This window comes from Schistocerca gregaria, chromosome 1, assembly GCF_023897955.1.
Source record: "Schistocerca gregaria isolate iqSchGreg1 chromosome 1, iqSchGreg1.2, whole genome shotgun sequence".
Classification (NCBI taxonomy): Eukaryota; Metazoa; Arthropoda; class Insecta; order Orthoptera; family Acrididae; genus Schistocerca; species Schistocerca gregaria.
In genome coordinates this window covers 703,099,467-703,121,537 of record NC_064920.1, presented here as the reverse complement: position 1 = coordinate 703,121,537, position 22,071 = coordinate 703,099,467, and the positions used below count along the sequence as shown (strand labels likewise).

The 22,071-nt window shown below is 41.7% G+C and overlaps 1 protein-coding gene across 1 annotated transcript in view; it reads left to right on the top strand.

Moving 5' to 3' along the window:
- The window catches only part of LOC126365706 (nonsense-mediated mRNA decay factor SMG9), a 105,780-nt gene that overhangs the window by 854 nt on the left and 82,855 nt on the right, over positions 1-22,071 (top strand). Inside the window, exon 2 of the mRNA XM_050008168.1 lies at positions 12,569-12,753. Within this exon, the coding sequence (XP_049864125.1) occupies positions 12,569-12,753 (185 nt within the window). The remainder of the gene's footprint in view (positions 1-12,568; positions 12,754-22,071) is intronic.

Genomic DNA, 22,071 nt, shown 5'->3' with positions numbered 1-22,071 from the left:
CGTCTGACGGCGTAGTAGTTTATGGTAATGCAAGAGATGGTGCCCATAAAAAGGCATCGTATGAGTTACGGTGTGTTTTTATGTTGCAATTAAGTAAATACAACTAGTCCTGCAACACAGACATGTCGTAAGAGATTAAAAGTTCATTAGTTGATTGCTTTTACTACTTGCCAATTCTAAAATTTGCATTGAAATCATCTTGCATTTCTCTGCTGTTTTGAAGGGGTTGGCAGTACATTAAAAGGAGCTTCATATTTTCTAAAGCGAAGAATAATTAACTGTTGATGATGTGTAATAATAGTTATCTTTTTTGCTATTTCACAAGGATTGTATTCAGTCTTTCTCAATGCATTTCATCTGTTTTAGTTTTCTAACAAATGCACATGCTCCACCAAGTGTATAGTTTTGCCTGCAGAAGCAGCTTCTAATTTCAGAATACGTACCTGTAGGAGTGCGTGATTCTGTTTCCCTCAATCACTGTTTATTGGTGCAAAGAACTTGGACTTCCTTACGAATGTCATTTAGAAGTATTTTTAATTCACCCTTTTTCTTTTTAAAATTTGTACCTTTTTTGTGTGGGAATGTTAAAGAATCTATTCAATCTATGCCTTCCCCTCCACTTATCTTAGTAATTCCTTAATGCTGTTTGACACAAGAAACACCTCCAAATGTGGTTGAAGTATTGCTCTTCTCTCGTGTACTGGTCATTACCACATCTGCTGATGGTTGCCTTCATACTGGTTGTTTTGATTCTGATGTTCATGCCACTGGTGCTATTATCTGCTTTCAGCCTAAACTGTTCTTGTTCTCCTATCTCTAACAACAGGAATTTGATCATTGGTGACCTGAGATCCACTTAGGTTCTCAGGAAGCCTTGCGAGAAGATATGTGTGTTTTTGGGATCCTTAGTCATTGAGTTAGCATGCAGGATGTCATTATGTTTGAGACATCATATTGTACGTAAGTTCATAATGTGTTGCAAGATTTTACATTAGCTGACTGTCACCAATACTGGAGTTTTTCAGGTTACTTCTGCTACCCTTTTTGCAGAAGTGTGTGAGCTTTGCTTTCTTCCAGTCTCCAGACACAGTCTTTTGTATGAGTGTTCTACATTATATTATGGTTAAGAGAGGGCCTAGTTCAGTTATCCGTTGCATATAGAACCTGGCAGGGACTTAACTTTGACATGGTGCCTTGTTCAGTTTTATCAGTTTCAATTCTTTCTTAGTGCCAGGGACACTATTTGTATCACTCGTCTTCACAGTGTTGTGAAAATTAAACTGGTAGGGCCTACAGTACTTCTGACCATTCTTTGTAAAAGAAAATTTGAAAATGACATTCAGCATTACAGCATTTGCTACTCTCTCCTCAATTTTGATTCCTGCTGCACCCAAGTGCCTGGCCACAAACTGTGTTACTTAATATATGACAAGAATTTAGATGGATTATATAAGAGGTTTTTTGATAAAATTCTGCTTCACTAGGGTTCACATTTTTAGTATTTACATGTCTATAACTCTAAATTTGTTGTATGCATTGTGCATTAGTTATTATTTCTGTAAAAATTGTTTTGCAAAGACTGTATACCATGTAGCATCCTTCCCGTCATGACTTTCTCCCCAGGTAATACATTTCCAGTGCTTACTATTTTATAACCTTAAGCCATAACTCTACATGCTTGTGGCCAAAGGTAAATGTTATGAGTTCTTACTTGAGACATGACAGTTCTGTTTGTCAAGCTGAATGAACAAACAATTTTTTTTATATTTATATTTCTTTCAGTTGTCCTTTATGTTATCATTATCTGTACAACTGCCTCATTTTCACTGATACCAGTTTCAGTGTGAACATCCTCAAAGAGTTCAACCCTATTTGTTTGCAGTAGATCTGATGTGTGTAATATGTAATTCATTGTATGTAAGCCAGCTGTCTTGTTTCTTCATTTCTGGTGATGAGGTGTTTTGTGGAGTCATCCGGAGTAGCATCCATTTAAAACAAAAACAGTGTGTCCATTGTCATTTTGGCTTCACAACCATTGAGCAGAAAGAACAGCATGAAAGTTATAGTGTTTTGCTTTGTTGTTGTATGTGAATGCCACGATGGGCAGTACTGTATTCTATTCTCTCCATCTAATGTAAACGTACATTGGAAGCACAACTACCAAAGTCTAATTGTAGTGTTCTGGGAGGCCATTCTTCTGTGAGTGGTTGGGAGTTGCCATCCTGTGGAGGGTGTCACAACATGAAATTATGTGTGACACTAGTCTTGATAGAAAAACTTTGCCACAATCAGAGATCATCATACATGGTGCTCCGTGATGTCTTCTGCAAGGAGCATCTCAACTACCAGAGCTTCAGCCGTAAGCACAGTTTCAGTGACACTGTAGCAGGTCAGCTAGTGAATGGAGACTATATCCATCAATTCTCATTTGTCAACTTCCGGACTCTCCCCAAGAGGTAGTTTTCAAACCAGTGAAAAGGCACTGCTGCAGTCTGATTTGGTATCAGGTGCACCGCTGGTAATAGTGGCACATGCCTCTGTCACTGGCATTTCGTACATTAGCTCACACAGTGTCTTGATAGATCACAATACACCTGACTTGTGATACCTGTGTCTGGTTCTGTCTACAGTCTGTATGAATCTCTGGTGACCTGATGTTGGACAGTCGTGAAAAGCCTCCTTCAAGGCCATTACAGTTTTCATCAATGCATGATATTCGCTCTGTTCAGCAACATCATCATTTAATGCAGCAATGACTGAGGTTTCTTACATGATGCTTTGTGCTGCCAACATTTCCTTGAAAAGCAGGTGGCTTTGTTGTCATTTGCATCCATTTTTGTATACCACTGTGATGTCATACTCCTAATGGATCTTCAGGCTAGTCAATCAACTTAGAGGATGGTGGCCCAACACAACAGTAAGTGGTTTCATCAATAGACATGGCTGGCACTTGTGGATGGCCCAAACAACTGCAAGGCAGTCTTTTACGGTTGTGGCGTAGTTCATCTCTGACTTGGAGAGTGCTCGGGAAGCATAAACTACCACCATTTCAGCACTTTCTTAAATTTATACTAGAACTGCACCTATCCCATACCTGCTAGTGTCAATGTGAAGTTCTGTCTCGGCATTCTCATTACACAGTACTAGAACTGGGAAAGATGTCAGTACCTCCTTAAGGACAAGGAATGAACTTCCTTGCACCTTGTTGCAGGAAAACTTGGTGCCTCTCTGCAGTAGTTCTTGCAAGGGACATGCCTTGGTACAGAAGCCCGTTATGAATCGGCAGTAGTACAAGCACTTCCAGAGAGAGCTTTACACACATCAAATGAACCAAGGAGTCAGAAAATCGATGACTGCTTTTATTTTCTCTGGATTGAGACCAAATCCATTGCCCTTAACTAGGTGCCCCAAGATTTTTATTTGTTGCCTGGTGAAGGGCCACTTTTTTGGATTCATACAAAGCCCTGCAATCTAAACGCACTTCAGCATTGTTGACAGGCTGATTACATGTTCTTCAGATAGGCTGCTTAGATGTTCTTCAGCTGTATTTTATGGAGGTGATGTACAGCTTTAATGAATGTTAAGAGATGCATAATGCAATACATGACTGTATATCTTATTAGAGACAATTTATTCAGTCTAGGACCAGACCATCATAGGATCCCCTGTACCAAAGAGGAACAAAAACACATATAACAAAGTGTGTACTGTTACAGTATGCAGCTGTTATGTAAAATACATACACAGACACACAAATATGCAACTCAGTTGTGGCTTCAGCTGCCAAAGGCTGCAGTCATGTGTGTGAGAGCTGCGTTTGGGTGCGCGAGCACACGCTTTGTGTGTGTGTGTGTGTGTGTGTGTGTGTGTGTGTGTGTGTGTGTGTGTGTGTGTGTGTGTGCATTATATCCATTTAACCTCATTGACATTCATGTGTGTATACTTATGTACTGAACAGAGTAGTTAAATGATTATTCACCAAAGCATTTGAAGCGTTGCCAAGATATGCCAGTTACTAATTAGATCAACTCTCAGTACCACACAGGTGCTAATGTTACACATAATAACAAACACAAAATGCATCTATTAACATCAGCATTAATAATTCAGTTACAATCTATTTGCATTTTGTGATTACTATATAAAATAATGGAAAAACAGACATACACACCTCTAACTAACTCAGGAAGTAATAGAGGTACTAGTCATGCAGATAACATTGTCATGACATGCAGTCAAAGAGATAGGGGGGCTGGCCAGTACTTACCTCAGCTCAGTACAGCCGATAGATACACAAAAAACAACCGAAAATTTACATTCCTAGCTTTCGGAATAAATGTTCCTTCATCAGGGAGGAGAGAGGGGAAAGAAAGGGAAGAAGTAATTAAATCCACTTTCCCTTCTTCCCTTTCTTTCCCCTCTCTCCTTTCCCCTCCTTCCTCCCTGATGAAGGAACATTTATTCCAAAAGCTAGGAACGTAAATTTTCAGTTGTTTTTTGTGTATCTATCGGCTGTACTGAGCTGAGGTAAGTACTGGTCAGCCCCCCTATCTCTTTGTTAGTATTTATTTCACATCTTTATATGAGATTTTTCATGACATGCAGTGTCAACTAAAACTTAAATTAATTTTTTTACTTTTTTAAAAAAATATTTTTATGCCTCCCACATAGGTATGTATTCACATATGATACATATTTTAATAATCATTATTAACAATTTTCATTGTTAGAACTGACAATTCTAGAACATTTTCTGTTTAACATAGCACTGAGTTATATATTATATTACTGAAAAGGATGTCAGTATTCTACCATACCAAATGTATAAAGTGCATTTACATATCATCACATTCTTCTTTGGTGCAGTGGAACCAATTATGGTCTGATCCTAGACTAAAATAGATTGTCTCTAATAAAATATGCTGTTACAGCTATGTATTGCATAATTCAGTTCTTAAAATTCTTCAGATGTCTTGGAAAAAATGACAGTGTCGGTAAGATAACAAAGACAATAATACATTTAAAATGTTGGAGCAAGTTGACCATTGTACACTTGAAGGTGGCTTGGGGCATTACATAGTCCATATGGAGTGACTTTGAACTCATAGAGTCCTTCAGATGTTGTGGAAGGCAGTCTTTCTCGGCCTGCTGCACCAACCTCACTCTGCCAGTAGCCTGTCTGCATGTTGATAGTTGAGAAATATTTATACCCTTTCAAACTATTTAGGCTGTCTTCATTGCACGGTAGTTGATAGATATGTTGTTTTCATGCTTTTCTTCAGCTGTCAGTAGTTAATGCAGAAATGCCATTTTCTGCCCTTATTCATTAGGACCACAGAGAAGAACCAAGTCCTCTCTTAAGTTTCAGTTATGTCAGCTTGCAGCATGTTCTTTACTTCCTCTCGAGTTCAGTGTTGTTCAGCCAATGACATCCTATACAAAATCGGGCTAGTTGGTGGATGATCCCCATGTTGATTTGGTGTTTTATGTTTTGCCACTTAGTCTGTCTTTTCCCCACTCCAAATTAGAAACTGTCCAAAAATTGGGGAAGATTGGCTAACAATTGCCAACAGTGTACCTCAGTGAAGCCAGAGCCAGTTGACAGTTTGATAGTAGCTTCTTCACTGTGTTGTCTGTAGTGGTTGCTGACCACAATTCTTCATTGATAGCACTCAGCTGCCCATCCTGGACTGCTTCATCTGTTCCTGGTCACATACCTTAAGGGATGAGATTTAGCTGGTCATGGCAGCTAGTGATACAAGGGTCTAAAAAACCTTTTGCAATACTTCCGATTATCGGTGGTATGTAGACTTTTTTTGTGAGACTGAGTACCTCTTTTCAGTCAACAAAAGCTTCACAGTCTAACTGCGTATCTAGATTGATGGCTGTAACTCGCCTCATTGATGATGGCAAGATAACGTCATCCTCAATGGTAAAGAAATGCCTAGCGGAACCTTTGCTACATATTTTTATTGGAATAGCTTCATCGATGTGGAGCTCTGAAATTCCGTAGTCTATGACTGCTTGTGACACCTCCAAGAAGTCCCATCCAAGAGCAACATTATGACTACAGTCTGTTAAAATGACAAAATTCTGTCACTGATAATTATCCTTGCAATGTATGTTCCTGTCAGTTGGATGCATTTACCATGATACTTACTTTCATATCATGGAGCGTAGTTTTCTGTAGCCGGTGATACATAAGCATTCAACATTAGAAAAAAGAAAGCCTTTGAGTCGTCTAGCACATGGTGTGGATGTCCATTGATGATAATTTCAATGAGATTTCCTGATAGCTTACTAACTGTTGTCCAAGGTGGATTATCATCTGTGGTGGCGTCACCTCCTGCTTAGATTTCCTGAATTCAGCACCTAGGTGAGTGGCTGATGCTTTTGCATGATAACAGGGTGCAGTTATGGCAGATTGGGGCATGACCTCATCCAGGGTACAAGAATGGGCTTCATCCCACAGGTTGAATATAATCATCGGCAATTGGCTGGTGTGAATGGAGCGGTTGTGATGGTTGAAGTCTTGGGGCATAATAGTTGTTGAACATTCGTCGTCTTTCTGTGAAGCAGTAAACAGCATATCCAGGGCATCCGCAATTGAGACAAACTGGAATGTCATTCTCAGTCCTCCAAAGGTCTGCTCTTTGATGGTGCATTACATTTGACAGAGGAGTTGGTTGTATTGTATTGGTTTTACTTGCATTGGTCACAACCTGTATTGTCATGTGGTGGCTTAGCACAAGTTTGAGTTGGCAGAGTCCATTTTTCATAGCACATTCAACTGGTGGATGAGATTGGTGCTGAAGATTGATGCACCTCTTCTTTGACATTCTCCATTACCTACTGATATATGGGGTCAACATTCATGGCATCTATATCTCATATATCTCATATTCAGATAGTGAAGGGAGACGAAAATTTAATAGTAATGGGTGACTGCAATTCGAGTGTAGGAAAAGGGAGAGAAGGAAACATAGTAGGTGAATATGGATTGGGGCTAAGAAATGAAAGAGGAAGCCGCCTAGTAGAATTTTGCACAGAGCACAACTTAATCATAGCTAACACTTGGTTTAAGAATCATGAAAGAAGGTTGTATACATGGAAGAACCCTGGAGATACTAAAAGGTATCAGATAGATTATATAATGGTAAGACAGAGATTTAGGAACCAGGTTTTAAGTTGTAAGACATTTCCAGGGGCAGATGTGGACTCTGACCACAATCTATTGGTTATGACCTGTAGATTAAAACTGAAGAAACTGCAAAAATGTGAGAAATTAAGGAGATGGGACCTGGATAAACTGAAAGAACCAGAGGTTGTACAGAGTTTCAGAGAGAGCATAAGGGAACAATTGACAGGAATAGGGGAAAGAAATACAGTAGAAGAAGAATGGGTAGCTCTGAGGGATGTAGTAGTGAAGGCAGCAGAGGATAAAGTAGGTACAAAGACGAGGGCTGCTAGAAATCCTTGGGTAACAGAAGAAATATTGAATTTAATTGATGAAAGGAGAAAATATAAAAATGCAGTAAATGAAGCAGGCAAAAAGGAATACAAACGTCTCAAAAATGAGATCGACAGGAAGTGCAAAATGGCTAAACAGGGATGGCTAGAGGACAAATGTAAGGATGTAGAAGCTTATCTCACTAGGGGTAAGATAGATACTGCCTACAGGAAAATTAAAGAGACCTTTGGAGAGAAGAGAACCACGTGTATGAATATCAAGAGCTCAGATGGCAGCCCAGTTCTAAGCAAAGAAGGGAAGGCAGAAAGGTGGAAGGAGTATATAGAAGGTTTATACAAGGGCGATGTACTTGAGGACAATATTATGGAAATAGAAGAGGATGTAGATGAAGACGAAATGGGAGATACGATACTGCGTGAAGAGTTTGACAGAGCACTGAAAGACCTGAGTCGAAACAAGGCCCCCGGAGTAGACAACATTCCATTAGAACTACTGACGGCCTTGGGAGAGCCAGTCATGACAAAACTCTACCAGCTGGTGAGCAAGATGTATGAGACAGGCGAAATACCCTCAGACTTCAAGAAGAATATAATAATTCCAATCCCAAAGAAAGCAGGTGCTGACAGATGTGAAAATTACCGAACTATCAGTTTAATAAGCCACGGCTGCAAAATACTAACCCGAATTCTTTACAGACGAATGGAAAAACTGGTAGATGCAGACCTCGGGGAGGATCAGTTTGGATTCCGTCGAAATGTTGGAACACGTGAGGCAATACTGACCTTACGACTTATCTTAGAAGAAAGATTAAGAAAAGGCAAACCTACGTTTCTAGCATTTGTAGACTTAGAGAAAGCTTTTGACAATGTTGACTGGAATACTCCTTTTCAAATTCTAAAGGTGGCAGGGGTAAAATACAGGGAGCGAAAGGCTATTTATAATTTGTACAGAAACCAGATGGCAGTAATAAGAGTCGAGGGGCATGAAAGGGAAGCAGTGGTTGGGAAAGGAGTGAGACAGGGTTGTAGCCTCTCCCCGATGTTATTCAATCTGTATATTGAGCAAGCAGTAAAGGAAACAAAAGAAAAATTTGGAGTAGGTATTAAAATTCATGGAGACGAAGTAAAAACTTTGAGGTTCGCCGATGACATTGTAATTCTGTCAGAGACGGCAAAGGACTTGGAAGAGCAGTTGAACGGAATGGACAGTGTCTTGAAAGGAGGATATAAGATGAACATTAACAAAAGCAAAACGAGGATAATGGAATGTAGTCAAATTAAATCGGGTGATGCTGAGGGAATTCGATTAGGAAATGAGACACTTAAAGTAGTAAAGGAGTTTTGCTATTTAGGAAGTAAAATAACTGATGATGGTCGAAGTAGAGAGGATATAAAATGTAGACTGGCAATGGCAAGGAAAGCGTTTCTGAAGAAGAGAAATTTGTTAACATCGAATATAGATTTATGTATCAGGAAGTCGTTTCTGAAAGTATTTGTTTGGAGTGTAGCCATGTATGGAAGTGAAACATGGACGATTACTAGTTTGGACAAGAAGAGAATAGAAGCTTTCGAAATGTGGTGCTACAGAAGAATACTGAAGATAAGGTGGATAGGACACGTAACTAATGAGGAGGTATTGAATAGGATTGGGGAGAAGAGAAGTTTGTGGCACAACTTGACTAGAAGAAGGGATCGGTTGGTAGGACATGTTTTGAGGCATCAAGGGATCACAAATTTAGCATTGGAGGGCAGCGTCGAGGGTAAAAATCGTAGAGGGACACCGAGAGATGAGTACACTAAGCAGATTCAGAAGGATGTAGGTTGCAGTAGGTACTGGGAGATGAAGCAGCTTGCACAGGATAGAGTAGCATGGAGAGCTGCATCAAACCAGTCTCAGGACTGAAGACAACAACAACATATCTCATATTCTTGCTCTTACATTTCTGGCTGCTATAAACTGCTCTACCTCTTCTCTTACTACTTAGTCCATGGGAGAGGCAAGGTCATGGTGCTCTTCCATGACTGCAACAGAGACCAATTTTGGGACTCGATCATACCTCTTTTTTCTGACTCTTTCTGTTGAATTGCCTTTTACTAGTGCCAGTCGATGAATTCCTCTGCTGTTGTGACATTCTTTATGAGAAGAGCTTAGTACAATTATTCTTCATCTCCTTTCATCAAATATGAGATTTTATTGGGTTCTGTCAAATTTAGATTCACAATGTTGCACACATCCCAAACATTCTGTATAGACTGTGTCATTTCACCATGATGTTGGGCCCTATTCTTCAGTTGTTTTTCTGCTAAATGGACTTGCTATAGATTTTCAGCAAATATTTCCTTAATTTCAGCCTGGAATTTGTCCCTGTCATTGTCTATACAGGGGCGATGTTTTTGAGGATAATATTATGGCACTGGAAGAGGAGGTAGATGAAGATGAAATGGGAGATATGATACTGTGTGAAGAGTTTGACAGAGCACTGAAAGACCTAAGTCGAAACAAGGCCCTGGGAGTAGACAACATTCCATTAGAGCTACTGACAGCCTTGGAAGAGCCAGTCCTGACAAAACTCTACCATCTGGTGAGCAAGATGTATGAGACAGGCGAAATTCCCTCACACTTCAAGAAGAATAAAATAATTCAAATCCCAAAGAAAGCAGGTGCTGACAGATGTGAAAATTACCGAACTATCAGTTTAATAAGTCACAGCTGTAAAATACTAACTCAAATTCTTTACAGACGAATGGAAAAGCTGGTAGGAGCCCACCTCAGGGAAGATCAGTTTGGATTCCGTCGAAATGTTGGAACACGTGAGGCAATACTGACCCTACAACTTATCTTAGAAAATAGATTAAGAAAAGGCAAACCTATGTTTCTAGCCTTTATAGGTGTAGAGAAAGCTTTTGACAGTGTTGACTGAAATACTCTCTTTCAAATTCTAAAGGTGGCAGGGGTAAAATACAGGGAGTGAAAGGCTATTTACAATTTGTACAGAAACTAGATGGCAGTTAAAAGAGTCGAGGGGCATGAAAGGGAAGCAGTGGTTGGGAAGGGAGTGAGACAGGGTTGTGGCCTATCCCCGATGTTATTCAATCTGTATATTGAGCAAGCAGTAATGGAAACAACAGAAAAATTCGGAGTAGGAATTAAAATCCATGGAGAAGAAATAAAAACTTTGAGGTTCGTCAATGACGTAATTCTGTCAGAGACAGCAAAGAACTTGGAAGAGCAGTTGAACAGAATGGACAGTGTCTTGAAAGGAGGGTATGAGATGAACATCAACAAAAGCAAAACAAGGATAATGGAATGTAGTCGAATTAAGTCGGGTGATGCTGAGGGAATTAGATTAGCAAATGAAACACTTAAAGTAGTAAAGAAGTTTTGGTATTTGGGGAGCAAAATAACTGATGATGGTCGAAATAGAGAGGGTATACAAAACGTATACTGGCAATGGCAAGGAAAGCGTTTCTGAAGAAGAGAAATTTGTTAACATTGAGTATAGATTTAAGTGTCAGGAAGTTGTTTCTGAAAGTATTTGTATGGAGTTTAGCCATGTATGGAAGTGAAACGTGGACGATAAATAGTTTAGACAAGAAGAGAATAGAATCTTTCAAAATGTGGTGCTACAGAATAATGCTGAAGACTGGATGGGTAGATCACATAACTAATGAGGAGGTATTGAATAAAATTGGGGAGAAGAGGAGTTTGTGGCACAACTTGACCAGAAGAAGGGATCGGTTGGTAGGACATGTTCTGAGGCATCAAGGAATAACCAATTTAGTTCTGGAGGGCAGCATGGAGGGTAAAAATCGTAGAGGGAGACCAAGAGATGAATACACTAAGCAGATTCAGAAAGATGTAGGTTGCAATCGGTACTGGGAGATGAAGAAGCTTGCACAGGATAGAGTAGCATGGAGAGCTGCATCAAACCAGTCTCAGGACTGAAGACCACAACAACAGCAACAACAACATTGAGCTTCTCTTCATTCTTCTCGAGCCATTGCTGGGCTGTGCCACCTAAGTAACAGTACACATTTGCCTGTTGTATTTGGTTACTTAGTCATATCGTGTCAATCATTTCATCACATCCTGACCAGCCCCTCTGGAAAATATTGGCGGATGCCTGATGCACAGCTGACTTACTGTTGGCTTGAAATTCATTGGTCTCCTGAATGTGATGAACAATGGAATGATATACTACTTCTGTTCCAGTTCTTGCCCATGTCAGTTATGGATTTTATATTGTCTAATTGGAGATACAGTGATGTAGATATTTTGAAGTACCCAGTTATCCACCAAACAGTGTCACACCATAACCACAATGGAGTCCAAATCCGAAAGCAGGGTCTTCAGTAAAGTACCAAACTTAGCACAGAAGTCATCAACTTACAGCCAGAACAGAATTCCTGGTTGGGGAGTGCTGCTTTTTATTCAGACATAGAATATTCCAACATATGCAAATGTTACGACATAAGAAATTTCAGGAACTGTCTGGCAATCATAAAAATTAAATAACAAATATTTACTGGTGATGAGGTTTGAACTGGTGATCCACAGCACGCTAACCACTACTCCATAACACATTCACTACAGCTTGAAACAATATACCACTTCCATTTCGCATTAGCCTATTATGTTCATATGTGCTCAGATTTACCAAAAAAGCTTACTTCTATCAGTTTTAGTCTGTCTTCCGTATCTAGTATTAAATGAGCTCCATGCTGTTTAGCTGTGCTCCATATTCTGCCACTTTACTGCAAGTACCTCACTGGTTGATCTCTAGGATTTAAAAATTCTTATTTGTGGACAGCAGTTCCGTGTGTATCACATTAATACTTCAGAGTCTCTTACAGCTGTCATTATCAGGACTGGATGTAGTGCTGCCTAATAAAAAATAATGTGTGTATAAAAATGAAACAAACCTCATGTGCACCCCATATAGAATCAGCTATGTTGTAGAAGTATCTGATGGAAATCACTTTGTGTATGCTTTCCACATTTTAAGCGTACATTAAAAATGTTTGTTTAATGTGTAATTATGTCTTCTCTTTGTAAATATTAGTGCATTCTTGTGAATCAATGTTGTCCCTGTAATAGGAGAAACGTGAATATGGACCAGGAATACGAAGATCACCTATTATATTGGCAAATCCTGATCGGGACTCTGTGCCAGAAAAAAATAAGCAGCCAACACAACAGCAGCATCAAACGACAATTATTCTTCGAAACAGGGAGGGCAGCTCATTTCCTACCCAGCGACCCAGTTCCAGCAATGCTGTAAGGTATGAATTTTTTGTAACAACGGTCACCAATACAGCATTGTCCTGTTTGAAGTAACTGATGTAGCTTTGAATATTTGTTATTTATTTTATCTTTGAGGTTTTTTTTTGTTACATTTATTTAACTTTGCAAAATGAATAATATGCTGTTATAATGATTAATTTAATTTCCTAAGTTCACATTGGAAGAAAGTCATTAGTAGTGTAGTGTTTCAAGAATAATTTCGATGTGAATTCTAGAATCACTCGGCCTTCCACTGTCTCGAACACACGATATTTTAGATGTGAGTGGGAGAAAGGAACCATATGTGCTGCACGTCACATGTCTGTGTGGGTGGGTGTGAAATCAGTCTTGAGCAAAAGGTTGACGTGGCGGTTGAATGGCACTGACAAGTACTTGTTGGTTGGTCCATGGAAGCTTTAATGAAAGCACATGGCAGCATCAAGGAACTTCTGTGTTATTCTGTGCTGTTTTGTAACTGTTACTATTGTTAGTGATGAAAAAACAATTGAATGAAAAAAGATTTTTAGTAACTTTTATCTTGGACTTGCTGGAGGCAAGACATATTTTACGATATGTTTGTAGTAGAGACATGGTTGTTAAGCGAACTCTTTTCTAAATGGACTTAAATCTGTTTCTAATGTGAGACGATACGAGTTACTTAAAAGAAATTAAATGTTTATGTGCGACATGTGAATTTTGGTCTTATTAAGCTCAAATATACCAATAGTTATTGAAAATAAAATAGAAAGAAACTTCCACATGCGAAAAATATATTATTATATATATTATTATATTATATATTATTATTATTATTATTATTATTATTATTATTATTATATAATTATTATATATATTATTATATATATTATTGAAAAGTATTCTTAGAGTACCAAATTATTTCGCAAGAGGTGAGAGAGTCTTTGAGGTTCCTGTAACTAGCATCATTCTTCAGAGAAGAAGTTTGTAGAGATTCCAGGAGCCAGCTATCTAGAGAAGAAGGTCAGCTGCGCATTCCCAAGTAAGTCAACTGGTGTAAGAGAAGTGGGGAGTTTGCACATACACTTCACACACTTTTAGTCATCAAAAATGTTAGAACATGGTGACTGGTGGAAAAAGACTTGAAAAACAGGAATTTTAAGACCAAAAACAAGAAAGGTGGATGTTGTATGTTGTCATAGCAACCAAACCAAACATGATAAAGAACTTGCTCTGAGACATCAGAACATGACCAATTATTCACAAGAAAAAATTTGAATTGAGAAATAGTGAAGAAGATTCCAGTGTGTTTCTCTAAGAAGAAATACGCCAAGATCACTCTGATTAATATGATCTGGTGTAGGAAGCATACAGCTCTCACTTGCATCGTGGGGACGCAGATGTGGAAACCAACAACCGATGCCACCGGCACCAGCTGCTTTTCACCGATCCTGACCTGCCATCATATCCGCTCTTCCAAGCTGTAAGAATTCTATGCCGGGTGAGCGCAAAACAAAACTTTTGTACCATAGAAAGAAGTGATACAAACCATTTAATGGACTTCGTTAGTGTAGTTATTACACTTAGAGTTAATTTTTAAATGCTCACTAGGTCTGAAGTTTGTAAAATCATGGGTCATGTTCAGCATATTGGAGAGGCGTCAGAACCGGCCATGTCTATGAGAAATACTAAAGAAGGGCATGACTGGTCTGAATTAGTAAATCTAATCAAAGCTCAGAGTATACAATTAAGCTTACTGAATTGTCGATTAAATGATCAAATTAAAACTTTAAATGCTAAGTTAGATGACTAGAGTCATCAGTCAAATGCTCAGAATGAAACTCTAAGGGAAAAAAATAGGTTTGATACATTCTAGTTTAAATGCTCAGAGTGAAATTCTAAATAACCAGAGTGACACCTTGAATAGTCAAGCAACAAATCTAAGTTTGTTAAATACCAAAGTGGACTCACAGAGCAAAGAATTTGGTAATCTATGCAAAGGGATAGATGCTTTAAGGACTGAATTTGACACCTTAAATTGTAAAGTAGAGGATTTGAAATTAACACTTAGAGAAGGAATTAACCAATACCTTGGATATTCATTAAATCAACTGTTCACTGACTTTAGTCACAAACAGAATGATCAGTTTCAGAATTTGACAAAAAAAATTAGAATTTGATGTAGGGGAAAAATGTAATATGATCGAATCCGAAATTAATGGAAAGTTAGGATAGTTTGAAAATGTATATAACATTAAGTTTAATACAGTAAATTAGGGATTGAATACTTTAAAAGAGAGTTCTGGAAAGCAAGATAAGTTAATGCCAATAATCCAACCTCAAATTACAGGTGTAAGTACGCGAGTGAATAATGTAGAAAGAAGCTTCCAAGAGAAGGTAGCAAACTCTGATATAGTAAATATAAGTAGTTTGGAGGGGTTATAGATCGAGAAGTCACCAAGAAAATAACATCTGAGAACATGTCGCCTATTGTTTCTTCTGAACTTTCAGATGCCCGAAAGGTTATAGATGACTTGTAGGAAGAATTTAAACTTATCCAGGACAAAGTGGAAAAACGGGTAACTTCGTCCAATGTTGTGTTAACCAGTGAAGTAGTTAATGATTTGCAATGGGTAGTGAATTCAGGGTTATCGAGAGAATTCCCTAAATTCAAACCTGATGGAGATGTGCACCCAACACATTTATTGAAGAGGTCTAACCAAGCTTTGCCAAAAAATTGGGAGGACTCTAAAAAGTTTGAATTTGCTGTGGTTTACCTTCTAGGAGAAGCATCCAAATGGGGAACCATAAATATTGAGAACTTTTCCTCTTGGGGAAATTTTCAAAAGAAATTTAAAGAGAAGTATTGGTCTGCAAGTGCTCAAGTGAAGTTAATATTACGTCCATGGGATCCGGGCGGAGGCATTTATCCTCCAGGGACATTCTGAGTTAACGGGCGGGGTGATGATTGTTGGATCCTGAGTTGTTTTTGGTGTTTCTTCTAAAATAGTTTTCCCACACCGAATTCCCTTCAAACCTTAAACTATTCTGTCATCTATTTCTAAAATCTTAAACTATCGAATAATCTTATTACCTAGAAAACTGGATGTGACTACCACTTTCGAGGATCACAGAATAAGGAAGAAAGTGATCTATAGAAATGAAGTGAAATGAATAGAGTATTTTATATGTGTATAAAATATAATATAATGTGAAGAGCTAAATAATTATTTTACAGTAGCATATAGATTTTTATATTTTGTATAGAATATTTGATACTTTTTACGAGATGTGATGTAAATGGGATGGTCGGTATCAATTTTGAAAGGGGTGGGTATTGTAAAGCATGATTTACAGCAACAGATAAATCATTACTAACACAAAACACACAGACAGAAAACCCTCGCAAACGAGTGTGCCTGATTCTACACCATACACCATTTCCATTGGGTTGCTACCCCCTGCGGATCCGGGTAAGAATAGGCCCGCGGTATTCTTGCCTGGCGTAAGAGGCGACTAAAAGGAGTCTCCAACATTTCGGCTTTTCTGTGATGGTCCCCTCTTGGGTTTGATCTCCACTTTTTCTAAATTTCTGTTGATAGTGCGTGCCATTTGGAGAACAACGCCTTACGTGGTGTTCTTTGTTTATCCATCATGCACTGAGATCTTGCATGCTGCTTATTGTCATGTGGCGGGCTTGACCCCCTCAGTCTTGTAGGTTGCCTACTTCTCGTCTCTTGCGCCGTACCATCCTTTACGCCTCCAATAATTCTGGACATTTTGGCACCCGAAATCCAGTGTGGTAGTCAGTCCATTGTGGTGGGGTTGCCCAGTACCCTCTTGGTGGTAGCCCCCTCACAACACAGGGATTGCACTGCTGCGACCTCCCCACATATGCCAAGGAGTAGGTGCCCATCCTTTCTGGGGCACCAGGACTCCTGGCAATGGCCATCCCACCAGGTTGCCCTTGCTATGGTTAGGTGGCACTTGCGGGGAGAGCCCCTGATTGGAGTGGGTGGCTTCAGAGAGGATGACCCACAACGAAACGGGTTAAATCAACTCAAGCTAGTGGTCACTCGGCTCCAGCAGTCTCAGAGCACTTACGAAATGAATTGGATACTGCAACCTATGATTCTCGAGCGTGCCCCTCCCTGTCCACACCTTGGGAGGGCCGTAGGGCGACTCGGTCTCATGAACCGTATTTGCCTTGGTGCCTAGTTTGCTGCAGGACTGATGCAGTGACCTTCCAGGCAATGAAGCCACAGTTTTTATAGACCACCTTGAAGATAGATTTGAGGAAGCACGGTGCTGTCTAAAATGTGCAGCAGGGCGATTTGATCCAACCGGCCTCCCCAGCCCAGTTGCGGGCGTTGCTCGAATGTGGCAATCCCCATCTCAATTACTCCCCATAAAAGCTTTAACTTGGTCCAGGGTCTTATTTTCCACTGTGACCTCCTTTTGCAATCAGATGAGGTGCTATGCGTCAACTTAGAGTGAGGAGGTGTCCACTTTGTCCGGTTCTTGCATAGGGGACCCAAAGATAACAGGATTGCTACCGGTGCTTTCATATTTGACTTTGAGGGTGACTCGTTGCCAGAAAAGGCCAAGGTGATGGTTTACCATTGTGATGTGAAACCATACGCCCCTCCCCCTATGGGGTGCTTCAAATGTTGGAAGTTTGATCACATGTCTTCTCATCGTATTTCCATCGCCACATGCAGGGATTGCGGTCGTCCTCTGCACCCGCGCACTCCATGTGTACCACATTCGACTTGTCTCAACTGTGGGCTGCACTACTTCTCCTGCTCACCTGACTGCCCTGTTCTACATAAGGAGCGACGAATCATGGAAGTAAAATCTCTGGACAGGCCCACCTATCAGGATGCAAAGATGAAATATGAATGACTTCAACCTGTGCAGATGACTACATCGTATGCTGTGACTGCAACTTTGTTGCCCCCGGTGGCGACAGCTTTGGGAGACCAACCCCCCAAACTGATGGGGATATTGGTACCCCCCCCCCCCCCATCCTCACCCCCCCCCCTTCCCGAGCCGGATGTACACCAGCCTCCTCCGGCTTCTCTCACACAGAAAGGGTCCCTTGGAAGTCTGCCTTCTAAGGCTGCATCCAGCGTGACAGCTGACATCAGTCAGTGGCTCAAGGAGCAATGAGTGGCGGACCGAAGAGTTTCCCGCTCTTCATCTGTTCCTGACACTCCTTCTGAGTCTCCCTCCCAGGTTGCTCCTAAGGAGCAGCAGGAGGAGATGAAGAAGAAGAAGAAGAAGAAGAAGAAGAAGAAGAAGAAGAAGAAGAAGAAGACCATGCTGGGTCAGACGGGCGAGGTTCAGGTTGCCTGTGTGCTCCCTGTTCACACTAGCTCTGAGTCTGAGGACGATTTGCAGATTTTGGTGCCTCCGACGACCTCAATCTCGCCCTACCTCAGACACACTGATCCTAGATTCTGGATCTCCTTCAGTGGCGGTTGGTTACCCAGCGGTGTAATCTGCCTCCCTGATCCCTTCACGCCTTTTTCGGCTGCGAACAGTGTCATCCTCCAGTGGAATTACTGAGCGAGGTGGCGCAGTGGGTAGCACAATAGACTCGCATTTGGGAGGATGATGGTTAAAACCTGCATCTGGCAGTCCTGATTTAGGTTTTCCGTGACTCCCCTAAATCGCTGAGATGGTTCCTTCAAAAGGGCACGGCCAACTTCCTTCCCCGTCCTTCCCTAATCCGATGAGACCAATGACCTCACTGTTTGGTCTCTTGCCCCAAATAACCCAACCCCAACCCAACTCCAGTGGAATTGCAGCAGTTTTTTCCACCACTTTGCTGAGCTCCAACAACTTCTCAGCCTCCACCCTTTCTTCTGCGTTGCTCTCCAGGAAACTTGGTTTCCGGTGTTGCGAATCCCCGCCCTTCATGGCAATTGGCATTATTATAAGAATCGGGTATCTTATGAGAGGTTATCTGATGGAGTCTGCGTTTACGTTCCTCACTCTCTTTACAGTGAACGTGTCCCTCTTCAAACACCTTTAGAGGCTGTCGCTGTTAGGGTGTGGGTGCCATAGGCTGTTACTGTCTTTAGCCTTTATCTTCCACTGGATGGTGATATGCTGCAGGATGTATTGGCTGCGCTGGTGGCCCAGCTGCCACCACCTTTTCTATTGTTGGGCGACTTTAATGCCCATAACCTTTTGTGGGGTGGATTCGTGGCAATGGGCCGAGGCACTGTCATTGAGCAGGTATTGGCGCAGCTCGACCTTTCTCTCTTAAATGATGATGCCTCCACACATTTCAGTGTGGCGCATGGCATGTACTTGGCCATCGACCTTTTGGTCTGCAGCCCTGGCCTTCTACCATCCGTCCATTGGAGGGTGCACAACGACTTGTGCGGTAGTGACCACTTTCCGATTTTTCTGTCACTGCCTTAGCATCATTCTTCTGGGTGCCTCCCCAGGTGGGTTTTGAATAAGGCTGACTAGGACTCGTTTGCCTCCATTGCGCCTCTTTCTCATGACGCCATTGATGTAATGGTTCACACGATAACCACCGGCATCGTTTCTGTGGTGGAATCTGCAATCCCCTGCTCTTCCGGGTCCCCTTGGCAGAGGACTGTCCCTTGATGGTCACCGGAGATCTCTGAGGCGATTCGAGATTGCAGGTGGGCCCTCCAGTGTCATAAGAGGCACCCATCCCTGGACCACCTTATTATCTTTAAGTGTGCTCGAGCCCATCACCTTATTCGCCGATGGAAGCAGGTGTGCTGGGAAAGGTATGTCTCCACCATTGGCATCTGTATGTCTCCACTGCAGGTTTGGACCAAGATTAGGCGACTCTATGGATATCAGACCCCCATCAGCTTAAGCTCTCGGTGGACTGCCAGCGAGACCTCCTAGACCTTTTTAACCCTATCTTGGTTGGGGGCGAGTTCCCATCTCAGTGGCGGGAAAGCATCGTCATGCCAGTGTTGAAATTTGGCGAGAACCCACTGGAGGTGGACGGCTCCCACCCCATTAGCCTCACCAACATTCTGTGCAAGTTGCTCGAATGCATGGTGAGCCAGAGGTTGAGTTGGCTACTTGAGTCTCGGGCAAGCCTCTTGCCGTAGTGGAGATGCATTGGTTTTTAGGCTTGCTTTTTGTTACCTGGTTGACTTGGCTCCCTCATATTAGGCAGCTTAAACAAACGTGTTGGCGCCATCTTAATGTTCTTCGTTGCTTGAGTCACACCAGCTGGGGTGCCGATCAGTCTACCCTTCTCCGACTGTATCACGCTTTGATTCAGTCCCGTCTCAATTATGGGAGTCTGACTTATTGTTTGGCATCGCCTTCTGCGTTGCAGTTTCTTGATTGCATCCGACTCAGCACTGGAGCTATTCTCACGAGCCCTGTCATCAGCCTACTTGTGGAGGCTGGTGTCTCTTCTTTGTGGATCAGGCGCCAACGACTGCTGGCCTCTTATGCTTTGCATGTTTGTAGCTTGCCCAGACATCCCAATTACCATCTCCTGTTCCCCAACTTGGTCGCCCATCTTCCGGAATGGTGGCCCCAGTCGGGGTGTCCGATTGTGATTTGCGTCCAGTCTCTTCCCTCTGGGCTTGAGTTTTTCCCTGTCCCACCTCCTTTCCAGGCCCATGTCTGTATACCCCTGTGGTGTGTGCCTTGTCCATGTCTTCAGCTGGATTTGGCGCAAGGTTCAAAAGATTCAGTCCTTTCTGAGGCCCTTCGCCACCACTTTCTTTCCATCCTTGCTGCATTCGCCGGCTCCGCCATAGTCTATACCGACGTTTCAATGGTTGCTGGTCAAGTTGGTTATGCTTTCACTCTTGGGGATCGCTCTGGACAATGCTCATTACTAGATGGCTGCAGTGTTTTCACTGCAGAGCTGGTAGCCATCTCTTGCGCCCTCAAGTATGTCTGCTCCTGCCCAGGTGAGCGGTAGTGACACCCTGAACAGTTTACCAGCTATCGACCAGTGTTTTTCTCGCTCTCCTCTGGTGATGACTATCCAGAAGTCCCTCCATACTCTTGCCCATTGCAGCTGTTCCATGGTTTTTTTTTGTGGACCCCGGGTCATGTCAGCATCCCGGGTAATGAATGGTTGACAGGCTGGCCAATCAGGCTGTCTGTGCACCAGCCCTGGAGATTGGCCTTTCAGAATGTGATCTCCAGTCAGTTTTGCAACAGAAGGTCCTTGGTACCTGGGGTGCTGAATGGTGCACCCTGCCTTCACCCAACAAACTTTGGGTCGTCAAAAAGCATACCGGTATTTGTCCTCTGCCGGCTACACATGGGCCACACCTGGCTGACACATGGTTATTTTTAGCACCGTGAGGATCCAGCTCTCTGTTGCTGTGGTTCAGCATTGGCAGTGGTCCTCATTTTGTTGGACTGTCTGCTTTTAACTGTGCTCAGGCAGACTTTTGCACTGCCTGATACTCTCCCTGCACTTTTAATAGATGATGTTGCCATGGCAGGCTTAGTTTTGAGTTTTATTCACACAGGGGGTGATCTGAGAGTTTGTGACTTTTTTTGTGTTGAGTCAGGCCTTTGGCCTACAGTTATAGATTGGGGTTTCTAGTGTCTCTCTTGGTGGCTAGATTTTTTTTCCCCCATGGTCAGCCAACTACTGTAACACTGTGTGTGTTTTTAATTCCTCTTTTTTGGTCTTTGTCTATGTCTTTCCTGTTTTGTGTCATCCCTTGTCATCTCCGTTGCTTATTTTCATCCTTAAGGGTGTTTCATGGTCATGAAAAAAGGAACCGATGTCCTTTGTAGTCTGGCCCCTTCTACCCCCACAAACCAACCAACCATAGGGTTGCTAAGATTTCCTTCGGGGACCTCAAGGGTAAAGGTAGGAATGCCCATTCTGTAGGAAATGATTCAACACCGAACCTCCTCTGGCATCTCATTCATCATTCAAGTACCTGCGAGGTAGGGGTCCTAGGGAATGGGGGAGGGGGGGGGGGGTGGAAAGAGTTTCCAGTCCTTGGGGCTATCTCCTTTCTCTTTTTCGATCTTAGCAACCACACGTTTTTTTTCCTGTCTTACTTTTCATTTGAGGACCTATATTTCCATTTTCACTAACTTCTATCGCTGAAGTCCTTCCTGGTTTCTGTGGTTTCAACATATATCTTATCTTTAGATAAGACGGCTGAAGAATCAGTCTATGTGAACACACATCTGCATACACACAAGAAGACATTTAAACACAAACATTGAAATTACAGACTAGAAACATGTTGCAATGTGGGAAATATATATAAAAAACTAGCATGCATATACATAAGTATCTAAAAACTAGGGCAATTCTGCACGGAGTATGCATAAGAAGGATG